Source organism: Pleuronectes platessa, chromosome 21 (genome assembly GCF_947347685.1).
Source record: "Pleuronectes platessa chromosome 21, fPlePla1.1, whole genome shotgun sequence".
NCBI lineage: Eukaryota > Metazoa > Chordata > Actinopteri > Pleuronectiformes > Pleuronectidae > Pleuronectes > Pleuronectes platessa.
The window spans coordinates 4,783,235-4,807,246 of NC_070646.1; the positions used below are offsets into that span (position 1 = coordinate 4,783,235).

Consider the following 24,012-nt stretch of genomic DNA (forward strand, 5'->3'; position numbering starts at 1 on the left):
GATGGGAGATGGGAGATGACAGAGTTAAGGGAGGTACAGCTGCTTTCTTCATCTGACTTTCATGAGTTTAAGACATGGTCTCTTTTTAAAGAGGAGAAAAGAGGGGGTCGAATTCAGAGGGAGTTCATATGATCATCAAAAGAATTATATTAAGCCTATTTTAAATTGCCATGAGCTGAAGTGAATTCCTCTTTTGCATTGCTCTATGTAGAGGCAGCTGTAAGGGAGGGTTGATGGCTGATAGTACAGGGGCAAAATCTGTTATGGCGAAATGAAACTCTTAGAACAGAAATACCACAGAATGACGTTGCAATCATTTGGGTGCACCTTATTGATTTTGTTTTTTCACATACATGTCGACATTTTACAGAATTTTGCACAAGATCACGTGTCACATCTTGTTTAACAATGACACCTGAACGATTTAATGAGGGAACCAGACTGATTCTCAGCCCTGACTTATAACTTCCCGCATTCTGGTGGCTCATTGCTGATACATCATGTTGATTATTAAGGTGAAGAGATTTATTTCATGTGGCAAGATTCAGAATTATGAGTTTCAGACTTGAAAATGGCATTCTTGTTAATATCAAAAAACTAAAAATTTTCTAAAAGCCACTTATCTAATTTGAAGTTTCACAAGAACGGTGAAGGCTTGATGCTAAGCTAACTGGCTGTAGCTTCATATTTCACAAACAGACATGACGGTGGTATCGATCTTCTCCTCCCCAGAAAGAAGTGTGTTTCCCAAATGTTCAAACTTAAACTGCATCAGGAGTAATGTCAGAGGAGACATAAACATGCACAACATCTCCTCAGACCTTTCTCTATCCTTCTTCGTCCAGATTTCAGTCTCTCTCTCTCTCTCTCTCTCTCTCTCTCTCTCTTTCTCTCTCTCTCTCTTTCTCTCTCTCTCTCCCTTCTCCAAACAAGCCAAGATGATGAGAAAAAACCCCAAAGCAGGATGCTCCTTTAAATTTATAGCGCCCAGATAGTGATGAATCACCGAATACAAATCACGTGGAGAGGACTTCATTCTTCTCTCTCACAGTCTACACAACGCTGGCAACAAACAGTCCAATATCTCTCAGTCCTTGTAGTCACGGTGTGAGAGGAGATGAAATATCAATGGTGCAAAATTTGGTAGACGTGAATAAATATGGGTCACTGCAGCAGCAGAAATCTGAACAGTGGAGTGGATTACATGGAATATAAATATGAATAGGGGCTAAACACATTAACGCATATTAATAAACATAATAAACTGTCAGTTGGGAGACGAATACGATTTGTATTTCATTAATGTCTACCCACGTAATATATACAAACAGACAAACTACTGGAATTCATATTGAATTAGCTGGACAGCATCCATATGTCCATCCTTCCTCTTCTCTCTGCTGCTTTGGTGGAATTAGTTGGCACAATAACTCACTACAATCCTGAATATGTTTGATTTGTTCCCCAACGTGTGCTAACAAAACAAATCCCCCAGTAAGAACTAGCTCTGCATGGGTCACCTCTTCGGTCCAGAGTGGAATAACCTGACAAATATTGGATGGATCGCCACGAAATCCTGATCAAACAATCAGAAGCTCTGGCGGATGAATCCCTAGCTTTCAGCTCTCGGGTCAGAATATCAGTGTTTCTGTTTTCGTGAAGTTAGTGTAATGATCAAATACCTGCAAAACTAATTCTTATTAGCATTAGTTACACTTTGTCTTAGTGGGTCAGGGTCCAGAGCATCTGTTGAAATTCCTTATTGGCAAGTCAATAGGCACAAATCGATGGAGAAACCAAAGAGTAGCTGCAAAGAGAATATTAAAGCAAGAGGGGAAGCAGAAGGTAATTCCACTTTAAAGCAGCAATGGTTAATGACAAGCTCTCCTGCCTGGAGAGAATTCATCTGGAAGAACTGGAGCGACTCGACTCCGCTGTTCTCCAGAGTAAAACACTAACTGCTCTAATCAGACGGCCGGCTGGAGGTGCTTTTTACTATATTTAACTCTATAGGCTGCATACGATGGAGCTGACTAGATTCAAAACAACAACCCACATTGATATATTTATTGAAAATTGGTCAAAAGGAACTAACTATATATATATGTCAACTTTAACGCCTTAAATAGCCAAAACAAATAAAATAATTCTCTTTTTTTTTCTTCTGTTTTATCTTTTCTGGGGACTTTATTATAAATGTGATACTAGCAACCTGAACACCTTAATGAATGCAAAGCCCTTAATGGGCCATTCCAGCAAACAGGTTCCAGTGCGTCTAGTGTGTGGAAATAGTTCAGTCGAGAGGAATATCCACTAAAGATGAAACCTGTCCACTGTCACTGGTGAAATATTCAGGTCCTCGAGCTGCTCGCTCAACCAGGCCAGTTATCAGGCGCCCTGCGGACCTGAATGTTTTGCCACGTATGGAGGCTGGAGGCCTCCTGCAGCGGCACTGAGTTCGGCTCCGACCCGGCCCTTTGCTGCCTGTCTTCCCCCTTTCCTATTTAAATTCTGTCCAATCAATAAAAAGTCTATAGTGCCCCAAATTTCTTCAAAAACATATTCATATAAAAGGCTTCCACTAACGCTAGCTGGGGAACGATTCCAACTCCTCTTCACAGCAGTAGAATTTCACTCATCAACCTGCTGTGAGACAGAAAAGATTGTAGATCGTGACTTTTCTAGTGAAGTTCATTATCACAGACGTTAGACCTGTAGCTGCAGTACCCGCTTAAACCTGGCTATAAGAGCATTTAACTCAACCATGAAATTCGAAGGAGAAGAAAAGATCAGAGTGGCTCCCTAACAAGTGATGGAGCTGATCATTCCTGTAAAGTGATGGAAGCTGAGAGCCGTGTGTGATGTCAGAGAGACTCACTGCTGCCAACTCTGCTGATCATCATGTTGCTCCATGAACAAGATGTAGAAGCTTTCTTCAGAATGTGCATCACGGTTTGCAAATACATTCTGTCGCTTTTCTTAAAGTACGATGTCATCAGCGATTAGTCATCGTGGATTTGACTTCCATCACAAAACTGTCAACTCAAGTGAAGAGGCGCACACACACACACACACACACACACACACACACACACACACACACACACACACACACACACACACACACACACACACACACACACACACACTCACAAACAAGGTTAATATTCACTGTTCCCCAGTCTCCTCTGGTCTCATCTGTTTCAATATCGTCAGAATCCTGATTGGACACTCACACCTCTTCATCACTCTGTTTTATTAGTTGAAAGAGACGCCATTGAGTCTTTGGACTTTGGTCCACTGATACCAGAAAGAGAGGCAGATGAAAGAAGTGCAGTAAAGAAAATAAGAAACTCTGCTTGTTAGGTTTAATTCCTCTGGACAAGTCGCGACGAGGAGAGGAAACGGGGTTGAGCAGGAGTGAGCCATCACCGGGGGGAGGGGATCTGAGAGACAGCGAGCGAGAGCAGGTCCTCAAGGTGTTTTTTACTTCACCTTGTCAAAGAAAGACAAGGCGAGAATGTGAGAGGCGTTTGTGTGAAACCAACGTATGAGCAACATGACAGAGCTAAACAAAGGGAGTTGCTATCTCTGCTGAATCTTAATAAGACAGTGTACAGTGCGTAGTTAGTAACTGTCAAAGGCCAAAAGGTCAAAGATTATAACTCATTGTGGATGAAAACCAAATTGATGAAGTTTCCCAGAGTTATAAATGTGTGCCGATTATTTTCTTGTCATTTCCAAGTATCTCTCTCAAACACACACACAAATTAATTAAACATCCAAATATTTTGTCTTTATTTGAGAAGAAAAGCTTTGTAAATGTTAATGAGAAATGCCAACGCTTCAGTCACACACACACACACATTTAGCTTATTTGATAAGTTCAGGTCAGTTATATGGATTCTGAATATTCTCCCTTCTTATCATCTGTGTTTAGGCCACAGATCCAGATCTGGGCTCTAGTGGTCAGGTCCACTATCGCCTCGTCAACCACCAGAAGCTCTTTTCCATCAACGCCACCGGAGCGATCAGAACCACGGTGCCGCTGGACAGGGAGGTCAGAGCAATGTTTTTTGTATACATCAAAAATTTCATATTTTTCACAGCTGTAGTCTTGTTGTTGTTTCTTGACCGTGAATCTCCGTCCTCTCAAAGGTGAAAGGTCACTACTCTCTGATCGTTGAAGCCTGGGACGGTTCTGTGGACCCCCGGCGATCCCGGCTAACTCTGTCCGTCACCGTTCTGGACGTGGACGACAACAGCCCGGTGTTCACCCAACAAACGTACAATGTCAACCTACCGGAGAACAGCCCCAAAGACTCAGTCATATTACAGTTAAAGGTGAGTGAGTGGATGGAAGGATGCGTCCATTTGCAATTCATTTAGCAGTTAATATTTTAATACTTTAGATCCAGGTTATAAAGAAGTATAATCTTTCTTGTAAAATGATTCAATGTCCTAATTATATTCTTACTTGAAGCTGAGTAGTACATGGTGCTTTGAAATGCCAAAGTTGGTTTCTTTTTTATGAACCAGCCGGCGGTGTTAACATCTTTAAAAAGTCAGAAATGTAGTTTGACATCACTTAAAAAAACTTGTAGAGGAAAAATAAAACGGTAAAATTGGCTTTTCCCTCAAGCTGCATGGTGAAGTAGTTACAGAAGGAAAAACAAGGTCCCGAGCACCAGTTGGATAAAAAAGTTTCAGAGACACATGCCACTGCCCCACAGTCTTTCATTAGCTCCATGTAGAAGCTCTTCCTTCTGGCAAATATAAAAAATTCAGATTGCCATAAAAAGGATGATATTTCTTTCATCCCAATTATCTGACTCGCTTCTCTCTTCTTCTCTTTGCAGGCGATGGACGCCGACCTCGACTCCAACCTCACGTACCGCATCAGAAGCGAAGGCCTGGACCCGGAGATCACTCGGCTCTTCCACATCGACCCAGGGACCGGGGAGCTCTCGGTTCGGAAGGTCCTGGACTACGAGGCGCTGAAGGACTCGGAGGCCACGTACATGTTCACCGTGGAGGCCCTGGACAGAGAGGGGACCATGCCTCCTGGACTCGCCTCCGTTACCGTCACGATCATAGTGAGTGTGTGGGGGTGTCCAGGGGGGGGATTGAGCTCCAGGGAGATTGTGGAAAAGCAATGTGGGGCTGAAAAAGGAAGTAATAATCTGCGTTAGGAAGTTTACCAGCTGTGAAAAATGACTTCAGTGTAAACTGGTGTAATTGCAGCCACTGGAATTCCTCTTCTTCTTGTCCACTGCCTCCAAGGTTAGAGATGCCAACGTAAACGGAAGCTCTTCAACATTATAATCTTGTAATTCACTTCTGCCTGCAAAGCTTCTTACCTTTCTCATAATATGACTGTGCCCAGACTTCTACAGACCACAGCCAAGGAAACACATCACCTCAACACAGCGGTTCTCAAATTTGGATCCGTGAAAAGTTTCCATTCATTGAAATAATCTGTAACTTCTCCCTCATCATGAGCAAATATAGTATTTTCATAGTAGCGTGTTTGAACCTTTGCCCTCTCCCCCCCCCCCTTGCTGTTGCTGGAGAGGGTTGTCTGTGTGTGATCCTGATGTAACCACACCAGTGTTTTTGCATGCATTAGCACACTCGCTACATCCGTGGGGAAGCTGCAGTGCATTCATCACTTGTCGGGGAAGCTTAGAGAGCAATAATCTGACAAATGCGGTCCGCTCCACTCCATCTTTGTTGACTTTGTTTTTCCCCACTCTGTGTCTCAATGAGACAAATCTGTCATTCAGACGTTCTGTCGGGGAAAAGATTTAAAACTCTATTTATAAAAGAATAAATAAATAAAAGAGGTTTTCCTGACCATTCGGTTTTTATCAAAACTGTTGCTGTTGATTCGTTTTCCCCAAATCCAAGCTGAGATAAAACAAAACTCAATTAGTTATAAGTCGGTGTAAGCATATGTTTGCGGGCTCAGGGGTTGTGTTAGCTGTATTTCAGGTCTTTACTACAATAAACAGCTGTTGTGTTTTTCTCCTTTCGTGGAAGACAGATGTTCCAAAACGCTTTAGTGGGTTATTCATGTGACTGAGGAGAGAAAGTTAAATTTAAGAATCAGAGTGAGAGCAAAAAAACAGCAAAACCTACAAAATCAGGTTGCACAGGATTATTGTACTACTGGCATTTATCAGAAAAAAAGAAACACTCCTTTTTTTTTATTTTTAGTTCAATATTCACTTTATTTTCATTAAATAAGTGCACAGTTGAATGAACATTTCAGGCAGCTCAGGAATGATATGGATTTCCAAGTAAGTATAAAAGGTCTCTATCGATGCGTTTTATAACAAGTAAAAGAATAGGTCAATACATGGGGATATTAAAATTAAATTGAACATAATGAGTCAATTAATACGGTGTAAACCGATTTTAGGATTATTGCACATATTGGATGAATTGGGACCTACTGATAATAGATAAATAAAACAGCCATTGTGCCTGATACGTTCCCAGTGCTTATAAATACTGTGTGTTCATCTCTATCCAGGACATGAATGACTTTCCTCCGGTGTTCAGCCAGTCAGCGTACCGAGGCATGGTCGCCCCGAACGCCGTCAAGGGAACCCTCGTGACCACGGTGTCGGCCAACGACTCTGACCCTGAGGTGAGCGAGTCCAGCTGCTGCTGCTCCATCAAACTGCTCCCTAATTACACGAGGGAGGGACGCAGGATAACAATGCTCATCTCGTGTGTGTGTCTGTGTGTGTGTGTGTACTGAATGTGTGTCTTTTTTGTTCATCTTGGGCCACTTTGTGATATCTCAACTGGGCTTTTAACTTGAAACATCTTCATTACATAAACTGGCTCAATCTGCTCTGCTGTAAAACGAAGGTCAATCTCAGAGCCAATCGCTTTCATCCGACAACAAACTAGTCTCTGGGGGTCAACGGCAAATATTATAGTTCTACCAAGTGATTCTTATTTATAGGTGTTTCAGGTCCAGACGCACTTTGGCTAATCTCTATTAGCAGCTACCTGGATGTAAAAAAGTTAGATTGATGAATTTGAGATTGTTCAAACTAGAAATGGAAACCAGTCGAGTCTTGTCCCTCGCCTACAGCTGTCTATCAGACCCTCAGGTGTGGTTCAACCCAAGTGTAGAAGCACAGGGGGGGTCACCACCAGGACAGTGTGTGATCGTCTCTAATGAGGATTTGCTGAGTCACACAGACTTTTGTTTAGATGCAGATCTGAACGGTGCGTGACTTTGTGAAATGATCACTCTTGTTCTCACTGGAAACAAAAGACAATCAACCGGCAAATTAGTCAATTTTACTGAACGGTTAATCCCTTGATCCTGTAAATATTTATGATGAAGAAATGTGTTAGTGTCTTTGTTTGTGCTGCTGCTCAAGGAGCTGTGGTCTTATTTGGCACTCTCCCTCCTGCGTGTGTGATCTTCTAAACCAGCAATTTGGCCCCTGAGCCTCTTTTAAAAGCTCAGTGGGCTTTTGACTAATGTGATCGCCGTCTTCCTACATCAGCAGAATTGGTTCAGACTTCAGGTTCAAGCATCAAGTTTAACTCTCACGGGTGAAAACCAACATTATTCTGTCAAAGCTGTATCCCGGTGCTGTAGCAACACATTAGAGAGCAGCTCAGCAGCCCCATATACTCTATATATAACATATATTATATATATTCCCAGACCTGAAGGGTATAAATGATATTTGCAACCGTGTGTCATTTTTACGCCTCAGATCCCAAATTTAGCTCTAAAGTAAAAATCATTGGGAATTTTATCAGTGTGAAGTTTTGCTGAGTCACTTTGAGTTATTATTTAATGAAAGCTGACAACGGCAGAGCTGCTACACTCAGAAGTAAAATGACTGTTAAAGAGAAAGTTTATGATTTTTACTGAAAAAACTTTTTTTTAAGTTTGCGCTGAATGCAGTTTCTGGATAAACTCATCTCACGACCCTGACACTGCAACATAATAGTCCCGATGAGGTAAAACTAGTGAGTCTTAATGGAAAGTGTGAGCTTAGTGACCTCCCTGTTAACCTTGGGTGCCTTTCTATATCCTGACAGTGGAGATAAGTGGCACTTGTCTCTGGTTCCTGTAACAGCAATTTTTATTCATTCATCACGAAAAAGCCTGTGAGATGTGGAGAGAGTCGTCCAATGACAAAAAAAGGGCAGAAACAAAGAGTGGAGGTGGAACGAAAAATGTTTTAATTGCAGTAAATGGAGATGCACTCGCAAAATGTCAAGGTGGCATTCACAATTATCATTAGAGAGAGAGTAGGCAAACAAGCAATAATTGTAAATGTAAGGAAACATATGAAAAATAGAAATGGAAAATAACTAATGTCAGAGAGTGAGCCATCCTTCCAGATATACTGTTGATATAAAAAATGTTCTTTAAGTTATGTGACCACAATTTTGTGTTTAATAAAATAAATGCTGCCAGGTAATGACCTCCACTTATTATTTAGAAGGCATACGGTTTTAATTTAGAATGTGCCCTTCAAACAAATGCTGAGTTTAACCTGCCTGAGCCTGTGGACTGTAAATGATGATGATAATTTCTTAATCACACTGTTTGGTTACTTAAAAATAGGTGTTAATATTTGTATAATGATGTATTTATATTGTTTTAGATTAGAAAAGCAGAGAAAGGAGAGAAAGAGAAGGGGGGGGTTGATTTATTTCTTCGTCCTTGGGATATTTGTACTAATTAATGCAAACTGTGGAATTGCTCTCACAGAGTGTTGCCCTATGTGCCCGACTGTGTCAAATATGATTTTATGTATTTCCTGACATTTTCAATCAAATTATTCTCACTAACTGATTGCAGCTCATTATCGATAACACTCGAGAGGTTAATTCATGATCATTACGGTCCCTAAACTTGGACCTCATTGCCTCCCCGTGTGTGTGTTGTATGTGTGGTGTGTGTGTGTGTGTGCGTGTGTGTGAGCTTGATGAGCATATGGACAAGGAGACACTACTTGACATTTGGGTCCAAACTAATTGCTTTGGATATTAAATGCTGTAACTGTCGGTTTCAGTTTGAGGCTGCTCTGCAAAAAAAGAAGAAAGTAAATAATCATGAGAATGACAGTTTACTAGAAACAACACGTCGTCCCATAATGCAACACTCATCTAACTCTGTCATCCTTATATACCTCCTTGTCTTTGCAGGGCACCCCCGCAGGTCTGGTGCGATATAAAGTGGACCAGGAAGCGTATCCATACTCTGCCAGTATATTTGATGTGGACGAACACACAGGACATGTGGTTACCAGAGTGAACCTCAATGAGGAGCCCAACCTGAAGTTCAATGTGAGTATGCACACACACACACACACACACACACACACACACACACACACACACACACACACTTTAACTTCTGAGTAATGCCGGATGTGCACTATGTATGTAGCAGCAGGAACACAGGGAAGAGGACCTGAATGCAGAAGCAGAGACAAATCTTAAGCAGCTCAGTGATTTATTTCAGAGGGATGAGTCCAGAAAGGCAAACAAGCCCGACGGGGAGCGGGCAGAAATCCAAAATCAAACAAAAACAGGCAGAATAAAGTCAGGGAGAGGGAAGGGAGGCAAAAATAAGGTAAACAGGATAATGAATATTCAGCAAACTTAACTTTGCAAAGTGAAAGTTGGGAAACAAGGCACTGAAGTGTAACGTCACATAACAAAAAAAAACTACAAAACTCTCTTTTGATTTCAAAATAAAACAGGAAAGAGGTGAGGTGTTGTTTCCCTGTTCACCTTTGGGTCCGGGACCACCACAGAGGTCACATGATGAAAATCTAAAAGGAAGCAAGATGATTTCCAGAGAGGGGGAAATAGAAAAAAAAGTAAATCGTCAACACAGCATGGTTACTTTCCTCTCGTTTACTTTTTGTAATTCCTCTATTCAATGGGCCGCATAGCCAGAGACCTAAAGTTTAACTGTGTGAAGAGAAGAGCTGCCTGTTAATTGAACTTGCGGACAACTGGTCACACACCATTCAGCAACTGGGGCCTGAGTCTCACTTGCAGCCTTTTGCAGCCTCAGCTCTGTTTTGTCAAACAGAGCTGACAAAACTGCATTATAAGATGGTGTTAAACAGCCATGAAACAGAGGTGAAAGATTTTACCCCTGGAAGGATGTTACCTTCCCAACAGACTGTAATGTATTTGATGTAGTGAATATAACTGCGTGGCTGTGGCTCTACTGTATTATCGAATGTAAATACTGTAATACAGCATCACTTGTCCCAATTCATCAGAGTGATCTGTTCCAGCTGTAAACATTGGCAGTTCAGTGGAGACATCATCACAGGAGAAGACTCATCTGTTCTGCTTCAGTGCTTTTTGGGGGGATACTGGTGTTTAGTGGGTGGAGGTTTGGGACGACATCACATGAAGTGAGTCATTAAGAATATCTTTGATCATTAATCTCTGCACTTGTGTACGTAGAGGTGTCTCTGTGTGAAGCAGAAATCCCCCATCCACTGTACATAGTGTACCGCACCAGCTTGTTAGTTGCAGAACTACCTTTTTCTCCTGCAGCAGCTTTGGGCCATGCTAATTCTGTCTTTTTCACTGGGCTTTAATTAACACAACAAGGATCCGGCGTCCTCTGAAGATGTCCCCCGTGAGACTCATTCTACCTCATTATCTCCCGATAACTCAAACAAAATGTTACAGCTCAACGGCGCTTACACTCTTTTTGGATTACGACATAAACACCGTCTAAGGAACCGGTTTTTATCTCGACGACAGATTCACAGTCAGATAAATCTCACTGACACCAAGGCTGCCTGATCGCAGCCGCGTTATAAAGCCATGACGGGTGTAAGTGGTTAAATGTTTGCAGCAGGTCAGAACTAGACTAGAAAGAAGCCAATTCAAGGCATTGAGCTCCTGAGCAAGGCAATTTACCTCAGAGTCTGTCGTCTCCAGCAGTTTAAAGAGTTTTCTGCACATTTATCCGGTTTCTGGCGTAATTGTGAGTCGCGGTGTGAATATAAACAAAGGCAATGCAGTATCAGTGAGGCCTACTGGTTAACTAAGAGGGAAGAAACGCAATATGTCACCGTGTTGATATAAGTTTGGCCTTCATTAGGACTCCTCTGGGTCCAGTTAACAGTGGTTACCCCCCAATTAGATGAAGAAGAGAAGCTAAGCAGGAACAAATAAGCTCACCAGTGGGATTCACACTCATCCTGCTCTCCAAATGATGAGGAAACCACATTTATTTGAGACCTCTAATTGGCTGTGCATCTGCAGTTATTAGCTGAGTAGATTAACTTGGCTACTCCCACCGCTACAGGTTTTGGACTGTTCTCTTTATAAAGAGAAAAGTTAACAGCACGAGACAGTTGTGTTGCATGTTGTTTTCACTGTTTCTAATTATGTGTGTGTGTGTGTGTGTGTGTGTGTGTGTGTGTGTCTGTGTGTGTGACTGACAGCTGGTGGTGGTGGCCTACGACGATGGCGAGCCTTTGAAGGAGAACACGACTCTGGTGGAGATCACAGTCCTCCAGCCCTCCGTCATTCCTGTGTTCACCCAGGAAGAATACAGGTAGGATTAAAACTTCAGCTGTGGTTGATGTGACAACACCTATTCTGTTCTTATTGGTTGTAAAAGTAAGAACAGCAGATAATAACAGTCTAAGAGGGCCTGTTCGATCACTGGGGGGGGGGGGGGGGGGGGGGGGGGGAACAAAAATGTTCCAGCTACTCTTTATAGATCTTTGTAGAAATCTCCTTTATTTTCACTTAAAGATATCTGGAATACCCTTTATTGCTCACAATAATGTTAACAGTACACAATTTATCCTTCTTTAGTTGCAGTATACTTACAAATGTTTTTCACACACCCATGCTAGTGTTAACATGAATCTAACAAATGGTAATTCCATCATCCATCAGACAAACCCAGAGAGTTTATGGTCATGTGTTGCGTGAGCAGCAATCATCTGGAGTCAGAGAGAATCATTCATCTGAATTTCACACACACGAGCGAAACATCAATGAAAGCATCTTGAGTTTTGGGTGTTGCCCGCTGGCTCATGCAGGCAAAAACAGAAGATGTGTCTTTCATCTGCTTAATTAATGATAAGGATAAATATTAGTCGTAATTAAATATGGAGAAGGTTTATCGTTCAAACCTCAGACTTTATCAAAGCAAAGAGCACTTCATGCTTCTACAGTATTTCAGTGAGAAGCATTGAAAATATAGAGTCTCTCGAAATCCAACTTCAGAGCAGCAGCTGACAGGTTTTCCAGCTCTTACGTTCACAGAAGGCGCTTAGTGTGACCAGCAGGATTTATGTTTGCTTCTGAAATTCTCTCAAATCGTGAGCTTTAGTGTAATGAGATCCCAGAAAAGACTCAAAAATAAAACGTATGAACTTTGGCAAGTTTTTAATTAACCGACTGTAAGTTCCATTCAAAACAAATAAGTAGCATAGTGTCAGATTTTGTGGCCGCTGCCGCACACTTTCCACCTTCTGCTGGAAACTCATTAGCAGAAAAAAACACTCACCCACCAGTGAGATGTAGATCACAAACCAGCAGGAGACAGGAAGTCTGTGGGTTCTTCTTTGTGGCAAATAACAAGGATGCGTTAGCTGTGAGAAAACCTTTCTCTTTTACTGTGTGATAAGACTGAGTAGATGAAATGAGGGATTTAATTAATGCAACAACAGCAATGCTAAACATAACCATAGTAATTGGCCTGAACTAATGTAAAACGCATCAACGAGGGAGCTTCTTGTAACTGGTGGCCTGGTGGATGCAGAAATATCCTCTGACTTCTTATGAAGGCCCAGGGGGATTTTCAAGTGTTTACCAAAGATTACATTGAAATGCTGAGGCTGAGCATTTTCCTATGTTTTCTAGCTGCATTGTGTTTCTATAGAAGCTCTTAAAAGAAACAGTAAAGCTGCTTTCAGACATGCACGCGCTCCAGATATTTCCCTGAACCTTTCCAGTGCGGCTGTGAAAAAACAAATGTCCGAGTCAGTTGCTCCGGAAGTTTTCTGGAACTTGACGTGCCAGCCCCCTGATAAAATGACAGTAGGCGTTTTGATATAATTTATGCAACAGACACAAGAAAGAAAACAAATATCTCAGGATGAAGAAGAGGTGACATTTCATCACGTGTGAAAAGCAAACTGCGGAAAAATGTCCACACACAATATTCTGGACATTTTCCAGATCTCACGTCTGAAAACGATGTGGAGCCGTGATATAGTTTTGTGTTAGCACCTGCTACACCCACACTCGTCTGTTGTGAACTCTCCATAAACCCGGCGGTCACACACTACAAACCCAACCAACACCAATAAACTACTCCCTCACCTCATTTGCAGACACGGCGACACACCTTTACTCTCCAGTAATCATTATAACTCTTCCGGCTGCTGCCTGTTTTATGGGGTCGTGGGGTCGCCTCAGGTTTTCTCCTCTGTGATTGGCCGGTCAGACATCGGGGGTTGGTGCGAGGTCAAATGTGAAATTGGCCAATCTCTCGCTATCATCTCTCTCGTTCTGTGTCTTGATCTGTCTTTGACCAAGTTAACCTTTCTTATTTCTTTTACTTATCTTCCTGTCTTGACGTGGCTTATTTTCTACAAACCCACAACTTTTGTCATCCTGTTTTTTTAATTGCTCTTCCTAAACGTATATTTGAACCCCTCAGTGACATCAGAGGGGATTAGTTAGTTTTCCATTTGCTTGCTTATTTTGTCATTTGTCAGACATCAGATTCTTATACTTCACCGCCGTGCACCGGGTAAAAACCAGCTACAAGAACCATCTGCCTCTGCCACAACTCAACCGTCTATATTCAATTCAACAAGCTTTATTTCAGATTTTATAGAAGAGATTTACAGGTGTTTACCTCCAGGTGCTCTGAGCTCTTTACCTGCAGGCCCGAGCACAACCTGCTTTAAGCTAATGGGCTTGTTTGTGAGAAAGCGACTACAGGATTCAATACCCTCATATTTTTTTACCTCTTTACGGACGAGATTTTAAGATGTCAAGGTTCGTCTTTTCACGCGCGGCAGGAAAATAAAGCTCCTGTCTATTTTTAGGAAAAGTGTTAGAGGCAAGAGAGAGAGAGAGATGTCAGCCAGCCATATAATATTGCATTTATGAATATGTAACACAGCCTCCAGCTACAAGTGTGCGTGTGTGCGTCTGAGTAGAGCGCACTATTTAGAAATCTTTGTGTGTTTGTATTTTTGTATTTGTTAATGAACATACAGTTCACATTAATATATGCATGCAGACATTTTTATTCTCTTTGTGCACTGTTAATGTCCCCGTCTGTGTGTATTTGTCTTGTGTCTCTTCGGGTGCAGTTGTGCGTTGTATTTTGACAGAAAGACAGAGGGTTTTCTTTTCTTCTATTTCCTTGTTGTATTCGCACAAAGCGCAGCCGAGCAGCTTTAGATTAATTATCCAGCCTCCATTTAATAAAAGCTAATCATTGTGCCCGTGTGGGTTTTAAGCGCTTACTAATGCAGCTGCGGGATTTTGTGTGATTTTTAACAGACCCGACTTGTAGCCATGACCGAGGCTGAATTAGTGATATTGATCACTGCAATGAACGAGTGGAGGTGAAACAAGGGAGTCTGTGGAGCCTTTTTTTTTTTTTGTCTAAGTGTACATTTACTGCTTCACTAATTCAATAACACGAATTCCAAATGTCTTTTTAAATCCGATCATTGTTTGGTTATCTTCACATATGTAAACATTACTTTATAAAGGGTAAATAAGACTTAAAGCTCTTATATGCTGAATAAGACGCCTTTTTCAGTACTCTGCCTCCGTTCTGTCTATACTTGTACACGTCTTCTGAAAGCTGAGGGCACTGACATAACACACAAAGTCTTTATGCTGCAGAACAAACCCTTATAAATATTAAATTTTTATGAATGTATTAAATGCTATAAAAAGCTAAATTAAACCCAACAGGTGTTTTTATGCAGAGAGGATTGTATAAACACTAGAGCTCTTGATGATGTGTATTCAGATCATGTGTGGAACTGTAGCCTGTTGTGCATTTCTACTATAACTATAAGTAAAATGTGAAGTTTGAAGGAGGAAGTGTGTTCAACAGCAACAGCAGTGTGCGATCTGAGCAGAATGTCTCTCTCACTGTAGGCGCGGCCCTGCACCTGCACCATCAGTATGCAGTCAGTGTCACAAACACATGAATAGTTATCAGCCCCCAGTGGCAATTATCAGCAGGAGTCTAAGTGAGCAGAAAGAAAATATTGCCTTCTCAAAGATTATCGAAATCTACAAACCCCTCCTGCCTCCGCTTGTCTATGTGCCTGTTTATGTTTACTGTGTCCGCGCATGTTTGTGATTGTGTATCTGTGAATTTAGGCATCTACCCCCCCCCCCCCCCCCCCCCCGCTGTGTTTCCCAACCCCACACTGTCAAAATGCCTAAGAGCCTGTTACTTTTTTTGAATGAATCTAATTAGAAGGTGGTGAGAGAGTTAATACCCGAACACTTCCAAACATCAAAGCTTCGTTTTTAATCTAGAAATTGTTTGATGAGAGACGCCAATATGTTGCTTTGTCTTGCGTCATTACCGCGATAGAGACATCACACCACACACCAAAGTCTGTGGATGAATGAGTTTGTATCTGCAGTGATGTACAGTACATGCTCTGTTCGAGAAGGCAGCCCCCCCCGTCCTCGTCTCTCCATCTTGACATTGTTAAACCGCATTGAAACTAAGACACACAATGCCCTCATCAGTCTTCAGGACTGTGTTAATGTTTCACATGCGTGGGACAACAACAATTAAGCCGTTAGCAGACATGACCTCAGGGAGAATCAGGAGAATTGGCTCCGGAGTTTACCCAGAGTCTGACTCTCACACATGCACAACGCAGCGGGGGGGTTCTCTGCACGGACGCCTTCACAACAGCAGCAAATCCTCTGCATTATTCAGGCGAGAGGTGGAGCAGCCGGGTGCAGCAGCAGACAGGAGCTACGGAGCCTCTCACTCTGATATTTGCGTTCACACATGCACCTCCGCCGGAGAAAATACAGAGAATCTACAAGTCCATTGCAGCATAAGACTGCTGACTCAGTACATGATAGGGCTGTGGTGTGAAACAGCCAAGAACACAAGAGCAACCAGTTAAGAACCTTGAGGTGCTCCAACAATGTTCAAACCCAGAAAAATACCCATGTTTATACAAAGTAACCAGACTTTTCATTTGGGTCTATTTTAATTTCATCATATCATCTTTGTGCTTTGTAACTTCCTGGATGAACAACATATGATGGAGGAAAACAGACTTCCAGTTTTAAACCTCCTTTTTTGCCCGAACTAATAAAGTCCCAGAAGCCCTCAGACATCTCGACTACAAGATAAATGCGTCTTCGCCCCAACGTGCGTCAAAACACGAACGTCCGATGTGCGTTCCTGTGAATCTGCTAAATGTCTAAACCATTCAGGTTACTTTGTGTTGTTGGAGCACACAAACAGCCAAGTACAAATGGACTGCTCCTGGCAATGTTACAACCGTGACAACAAACAGCAAACAGCCACGGTGTTGTTATTTATAAAAAAACTTTCAGCTGGGAGACACAGAGAGAGAGAGAGAGAGAGGAGGAGGGAGGTGTAGAAAAGAGAAAGAAGAGAAGATAGGGAAAGTAGAGGAGGGCGAGGACACAGGAAATACTACAGGGAAAGTTTCACGTAAAGGAAGTGTCGACAGGCGGCCAATCGGCACGCAGGCAGAATAAACAAACAGACATAAAGGTCTTCAGAGTGACAGGCGGCCTGACAGACTGAAGAAGATCGAGGCAAACAAGCAGAGAAAGAGGTTAAGACTCGAACAGGGAAGCAGATGGACACTCAAACATTCAGTCAGACTGATAAGCAGGAGCACTGGCACCATGAGCGTCCTGCTGGCCTGATGGATCGACGTGTTCAGAGTCAGCAGTCAGTCAGGTGGACGGACGTCTCAGCACGTGTGTCAGTTGCATATCTAACCTCTCGGATCTTTTATTGTTGCTGCCGTGTGTGAGTCTGATTCTTCTTCACTCTATTCTTCTAATAACAGCAACAGCTCAACGGCACAAAGTATTTGAATCTTTTAAATAACACCCAATCTTGAGCGATACTTTTATTTAGGTGTTTTAGTTTCAGATGAAATTTCAGCTAATCTCTATGAGCAGCTGAAGAATGAAAAGTCCAATAGCCGAAAAGTCCTGTTCTGCCTCTTTTGCTCTCAAATTCACATGCAGAATCTATTTATAGAGATTAAATACCACATGGGCACTAAAGCTGCAGCGGGTGAGAGCTCTGTCAGATCAAACTGCATACATGCATGCGTGGGTTGTGTCTGATAAATAATAAACCTCTTGCAAAAAGCATTTGGGAGTTTTGTTGTGGTTTGAGTTCATGCAGCTGTTTCCTGCAGGTTTGCATGACCTCAAACCAAGGTTATATGTTTCACAGCTGTACAGGCAGTTTACAATGTGTTTAGAATCCAATTTCCAAATCCAACAGATCAAAGAAAGAAATAAAGTCACTTCTATAAGAACTTTTTCTGACGGTGTTGCACAGCATACAGGGCGTTGCTCCAAAAGGTCGACTACTGTTGAGTCCTGTGCTGGAGCTTGAAATCACCTTGATCTCTAGTAAGTAAAGAAGAGCCACAGATCAGCGTGACCACAGACACGGGGCAGAAAAGTTATGATTCGTAATGTGTTTACAAGGCAGCTCATTGCTGAGCCTAAATGTAGATGTTACTTCCCCGATCCTCTGATGAGATGTGTTGTTTGGTCCCGTCTCAGTGCACAGGCTGTTGTACTACTGCTGTCTGCTGGGGCTCCGCTGTCACACTTACTCCTTCATTCATTTTTCTCCACGTCACTTAATGTTGGTCTCCCTCCGAAGCTTCGATGAATAGTGTCTACATAAGATGGATATGTATATATACTGTGGCATTACCTGACAGAGCAAATTTGCAGGTTTTCCTACTCGCACAGACAAGTACGACTTAATTTATTAAATAACACTGAAAAAGATGAATCTGGCCAAAACAATCTAACACACAGACCCAATAAATGTCTTAAATTACTGCATGCTTATATAAATGTGAGCTTTTAAAGTTCACAACAGCCACAAGACTAACGCAGACCTCTTTGGAGACAAATTCTCCGCTGCAGCTTTTGAATTAGTCATTTGGTTTCCCTGCCGGCGAAAGCCAGGTGCTGGAGGAAATGTGTTTTTTGTGTTGTCCGTGTTTGTGCCTGTTTCTTAAGAACTTGAAACCTCAAGAACGCCTGGAGAGACTTTCTTCAAAGAACAAACGCTCAGTGGCACATTAGAATGAAATGATTTGTAATTGGGTTGTCAAAGGTTTAGGTCACTGTGACTCTGTGAATGTGACATTTCAGGATGTCAAATTTGGCACAAATGTTCACTTGGACTCACAAATGACCTGATTCGATTGAGGAGGTCACAGTAGCTTCAACTTGTGAACGTGAAACATCAGGATCACCTGAGACATTCATTTGGACTAAAGAAAGAGTCCAGAAAAATGTGTGTAGTCTAAAACTGCAGTGACGTTGTATGGCGAGAGCATCGAGTGTTGGTCTTCACCTGAAGTAGTCAGATTGTCTCTGAGACACGAGTAAACACTTCAAGTAATACTCATGTATCTTCAGCCGGATAGAGGCATCAGTCCCGACACTCAGAGTCCATTATTCACTTGTTATCCAATTTGAAAACAATCGACGGAAACTCTCGAGCCTCTCTGTGAGTCATATTTCCTTTGTACTAGCATTTCGAGGTTGTTCCACTTCCAGTTGACAATTACCTCAAAACTATTAAACATAGAGTGAGAACAGGGACATGGAGAAATAAAGGCTGTCACGCTCGCTGAGTGAACACAGCAAAGGCAGAATCTGTTCAAGGGGATACAGAGGGAGCTGTAAACACCAGAGAGAATGATGGACAGAACCTAGTGGCATAACTGGAGAGACGTAGTGTGTGTGTGAAGCAAAGTGGCAGAATGGAAGGAACGGAAAAACGACTTTTGATTGTGCAGACGGTGCTAAGCAAAAATATGAAAGAGAGGAAAAAATTGATATGTTACATGTCCTGACGCCTGTAATAACGTCCGCAACATTGGCTCATCGCCAGACTGTTTCAACTAAGGCATCTGCTCTTATGTTAAATTAAAACTAATCTACATCTGAACCTCGTTTTTATCGATGCTGGGGCTGTAGAACACCTGCCTCATCAGAAAACTGTTTGGATTCCGACCAGCTTGGCTCCACAAGCTCTTTAAATTTGCAGGAGTGTGTGAGCTGAAAAATGTACCCCCCCCGTTACCGAACTGCAGGACGCCTGCAAAGGTGATTACTCCAGGCAGTTTAGACGCCTCGCTCAACGCTCGCCTAATGAAAACTCTACAGTCAATTAGCAAACCTCTGGAAAGGGAGAGGAGGGGGGAGCAGGTAGGTCCGGTGGAATCTGTGAAAGATCAGCGTCTCAGGCGGCCGACTACTAGTTGTGATGATATATAGGGTGATATATACACATTATACAACCCTACATAGTCTGTCTTTTCTTTTTTTACACTTTCATTTTCACCATGGATTCATTCCAGGACCGACTTCCTTCCATCTCTTGTGTCGGTCTGACAGTTTCCTTTCTGCAGTGAGGCCTGTTCAAATCATCTGTCCACGTCTCATGAACTTCAGTTCTTTCATATCAAAATAACAGCGCGAAGATTTATCCAATTTAGATGTTGATTTATGAATTCACAAGATTCTGCCAGATCAGCTGCCGTTTGAGGAAATCAGTGTGAGGCTCCTCAAGTCTGACAGTCAACCTGATGGATGACTTGATTTTTGTATTTGTCTGTTTTCTTGTGTGTGAGGTTTTCTTTTAGTTCCTTCCACCAAGGTAAAGTTTTCACTCTTGCCTGTTTCATGGTTGGTATATATATGTTTGTTTGAGCGTTAGTACGATTAAGCAAAGACTACATGACAAAACTTAGCGGGTGGATGCAGCACAGCTCAGGGAACAACCCTTATCCTGTTAATGCAGAGCTGGATCAGGGGGCGTTCCCATGAATTCTCGATCTTTAATATTAGGACATTAGGCCTTTTTTTGTCATTAACACTGATTTCCTAGCGAATAATTCATGGCTTTTGAAGAAAAAATAAATCAGCCATGCTTGGGAGACTAATATCAATGAGTGTGTGACATTTGGTGCAGCATGATTGAATTTAAGGGGACTCTCGGGCATAGATATGTGCTGTGAGTTTTAATCTACTCTAAATCCGTTTTAATCTGATTTCCAACCCTCAAAAGGTCTCTTCTTTAATTGTATAACCTATTATAAGATTAGATCTTTTTTTTACAGGTTTTGAAAAACAGCAGTAACAATGCTGTGATACAAATACACCGGACTAAATTGAAAATCAAAGGACATTATGCTCATCCCCCCAGTTATCGATCAGTCTGTTCTTTTGTTCCTGATTCCCATGCCGAGTGACCTTGCACAAAGTAGCTACAGTAATCTGTCAACAGGAAGAGCCTAAGAACCTTTTACAGTGTACGTCAAAGCTGAGGTAACAATGGAAATAGTCTGCTAATGTTAGCTGATGGGATTTGACCTATTTGATTGCTGTCTTCCAGGCACAGCCTCCTACACTCAGTGCAGTGTGTCACACCGTAGATCACACGTGGTTGTCATGTCAGAAAAGAAAGACTTCACGAGCAGGCGGTGGCAGAACCCAATAAAACCAGAACAGTGCTCGGCACAAAGGAAGGATTTTGTAGTTTTGTGCAGACGAGGAGACGGAGAGAGCGCCAGAGATTAAAAGAAGTGACAGAATCATAGTAAGCGAAAGGGAGGAATGAGAACGAGCGGAGCGTGTGAGGGAGGGAGAGACAGGATAATGACAAAGGAGGAAAATGACGTCTCATGAAGACACGGAGCTGAATGAAACAGGTTATAACCGAAATGAGGGAGACCAGTGAATGACAGGGGCTATGAGACAAAGAGCCAGAGAGAGGAGGATATTGGTGCCAACATTTATCACCATCGTCATTATTCTGTCTCTCCCTTCACAAGCTACAACTCTGAGAACCCTCTCACAGCCCTGTTAAGATTTTTAGTCTACGTGTGTGTGTGTGTGTGTGTGTCATCAACTCACACTGTTTTTCATTTGACTCAAGGTTAATCTTTCATGAGCTTCAGGGTTAATATTTTAAGGTTAATGGTAGAACTATGACGACATTTCAGTTGGAATCAGCCTCGGGAGAATTTAATTAGAGACGACACGATGTCTTCACAGCAGTTGTTGAGGAAGTTTGTGTGCGTTTCTGTTGTTATCAGTGTCAGCCCAGCTTGCTGTAGTTAGGACGGCAATGATTATGTGGAGCCAGGGGGGGGACAGGGGATTGACAATGTGTCTGTGTGTCTGTATGTGTGTGTCTGTAGGTGTGTTTGTATCTGTACTTCATGTCCTATACACGTGCAGTCTTCTGTGTATGTGTGTTTGACCTATCTATAAGTAATTTAGTGTCCACCGGTATGATTGTACAGTACTGCATGTGTGGAAATGGTCTGAAGTGTGTGTGTGTGGATGCGTGTGTGTTTTTGTGTGTACTCCTCCGTACTCCTTCACCCTGTCAAGGATCCATTGTGGAGAAAGAGGATAGAGGAAAGGATAACAATTGGGGCTGAGGTCTGCTGGGATGTTCGCTGGAAGCAGCAGCCTGAGGGGAAGGAGGGAGGGGGGAGGGGGGGGGGGGGGTGGGTAAAGATGGAGAAAGGAGAAGATTTGGCTGAAGGTGGAGGAGGAAAGAAACGTAGACGGCCGTGAATGGAGTGAGTGTAAATGGGAAATAAAATGGAGAGAAACAGAGTTTTAATTTGAGATGAAGAGGAAGAGGGAACATCATAGCGAGAGGAGAGCAATGCAATTACTTCATGTTTCCAAGTTATTGCACTTCTACAAAACATGTACAGATTTATTAATGGAGCTTGTATGAGCTGCTGCTGCAGATTCATTATCTGTTACAACACGGGCACTCACATGTTGACTTCATGAAGCTTCCTCTCATAAGTCGTAATCTAATATTTGTCTTTCCACTGATTGCAACAGAAAACAAAACTATCAGGAGCTGAGGGCGTTTAGTACCAACCATGAAAATATGATGCCACATGTTTGAATCCTGCCCACAACCACTGTGAGCCCGTCCTCGCTTCTCTTATTTCACATCAACTCTTCACTGTACGTTAATGACCAGAATGAGACTGCACAATAGACAGTCTCATTGTAGCCATTTACAAAAGCACTATCATAAATGATTAAAATTGATGGCAGAGTTTATTCAAGTCAAAATGTTTATTTTATATAAAGAGTGCGACTTAAACTGCATCACTCAACACAATATTTCATCCATAAAATCTATATTCACTCAAGTTTTTTTTATATTTTCTTGTAGCAGAGCTGTGGTTGAGCATGTGGTTAGAGAATCGACTGCCAGTGCTGGAAGTTGCACTCACACACGTGAACACTGCACCATCTTGCTTCCATTTATCACCTTGTGGCTACTTGATAGCTCAGCCAGTTGGTAGCCCTTGTTATAATGCTTAGCCAGCTGTGACAGTTGGTTTAAGAAAATCAGGGAAAATCCCTGCAGCACATTGACCGAGAGGCAGCTGGACAAAAACAAACCCTTGCTCCAAGCCATTGATATTCACCCAATTTCTTTTCCTGTCCTCCCAGTTTAAATGTTATTTTCCCAATAGAAAACAAAAAAAAAAAACTACAGGCCAAGATAGAAGTGTCATAGAGAGAAGAGTAATGAAACTATTTTCTTTTCAAGTATGTGAAGTTTTTCATCTGATCCACTCTCTTTTCCCACAGCACATACATAGTGCTGTTATTTCAGAACCATGGACAGCTCTGTTAATCGTATTGCGTGATTTATTCATTAGATTTAAACGTCAAAGAACACAAACAAGTTACAAAAGTTACGACACAACAATTCAGGAATAACAAACCAGTGGAATGAATGAACTGCTGTGAGTGAATTTGTTAAACTAAGACGATGTAAAAGTAAATCGGTCTGATCTTTGACTCTACTTGTTAGATTATGATTATTGAACTGGTTTTCTCAGATTTAAGGGATGTACAGTGTAGCTCTCACTATTTCAGCCTTTGTGTAATCTTTCATTTTAAAAATCAGTTCATGTTTGTGTGTTGTTAAGAATCAACTTGCAGAAACCTCAAGAAACATTTCTTTCCAGCATTAGCAGCACATTAGCTGTGAGCAGAGGTTGCTTTGTGTCCTTCTGGTGTCAGACTGTCATTCAACGTCCTTCAAAGAACAGTCAGAGGTCAGCAGAGCCTTGTGTTCAGAACTCGGTAGTGAACTACTTCCCTACCAGAATTTAAAAGTTTTTTTTCTGTAGCAAACAAACAAGTTGTCTTCTAACACAGTTAAAAAACTTTTCAGGTTCCTATCTGAAATATCCCTCTAAGTTTTACACTCTTGACGTGTGAATACTGCTTAAATATATCTAACATTAGGGGGTAAAGTCGAGGTAGAAAAAGGCAGTCAGCGTGAAGTGCTATAAAAAAAAATTGGACGTGCTTGATAGATTTAACTCACAGTTGTATTTAACTTGCCAAATTGCAGTGGACCCTCCTGAGGAGGTGGGCCCACAGCCTCCGTGTGCATATTTAATTTCACTATCAGTTGATATTGATTGACTGATCCGTTCCCAGGTTTGCACCAGTGAGCGAGGAGGCTGGCGTTGGGACTCCGGTGGGATTCATTGTGGCAGCTGCTGTCAATCAAACTATCGTGTACTCCATCATTGAAGGCAACGAGGGAGGTGAGTATACTCAGAGCTGTTTATATGCTGAGCTGCAGCGCCTGGCTGTGACTGCCGATAAAGTTGCTGCTGAGTTTTTACGATTTAA

The 24,012-nt window shown here is 42.1% G+C and overlaps 1 protein-coding gene across 1 annotated transcript in view; it reads left to right on the forward strand.

Moving 5' to 3' along the window:
- Positions 1 to 24,012, forward strand: part of LOC128427254 (protocadherin-15) — a 99,322-nt gene that overhangs the window by 43,357 nt on the left and 31,953 nt on the right. The window contains exons 19-25 of the mRNA XM_053414345.1: positions 3,941 to 4,060; positions 4,159 to 4,344; positions 4,860 to 5,102; positions 6,539 to 6,655; positions 9,199 to 9,339; positions 11,478 to 11,590; positions 23,815 to 23,924. Coding sequence (XP_053270320.1) covers positions 3,941 to 4,060; positions 4,159 to 4,344; positions 4,860 to 5,102; positions 6,539 to 6,655; positions 9,199 to 9,339; positions 11,478 to 11,590; positions 23,815 to 23,924 — 1,030 coding nt within the window. The remainder of the gene's footprint in view (positions 1 to 3,940; positions 4,061 to 4,158; positions 4,345 to 4,859; positions 5,103 to 6,538; positions 6,656 to 9,198; positions 9,340 to 11,477; positions 11,591 to 23,814; positions 23,925 to 24,012) is intronic.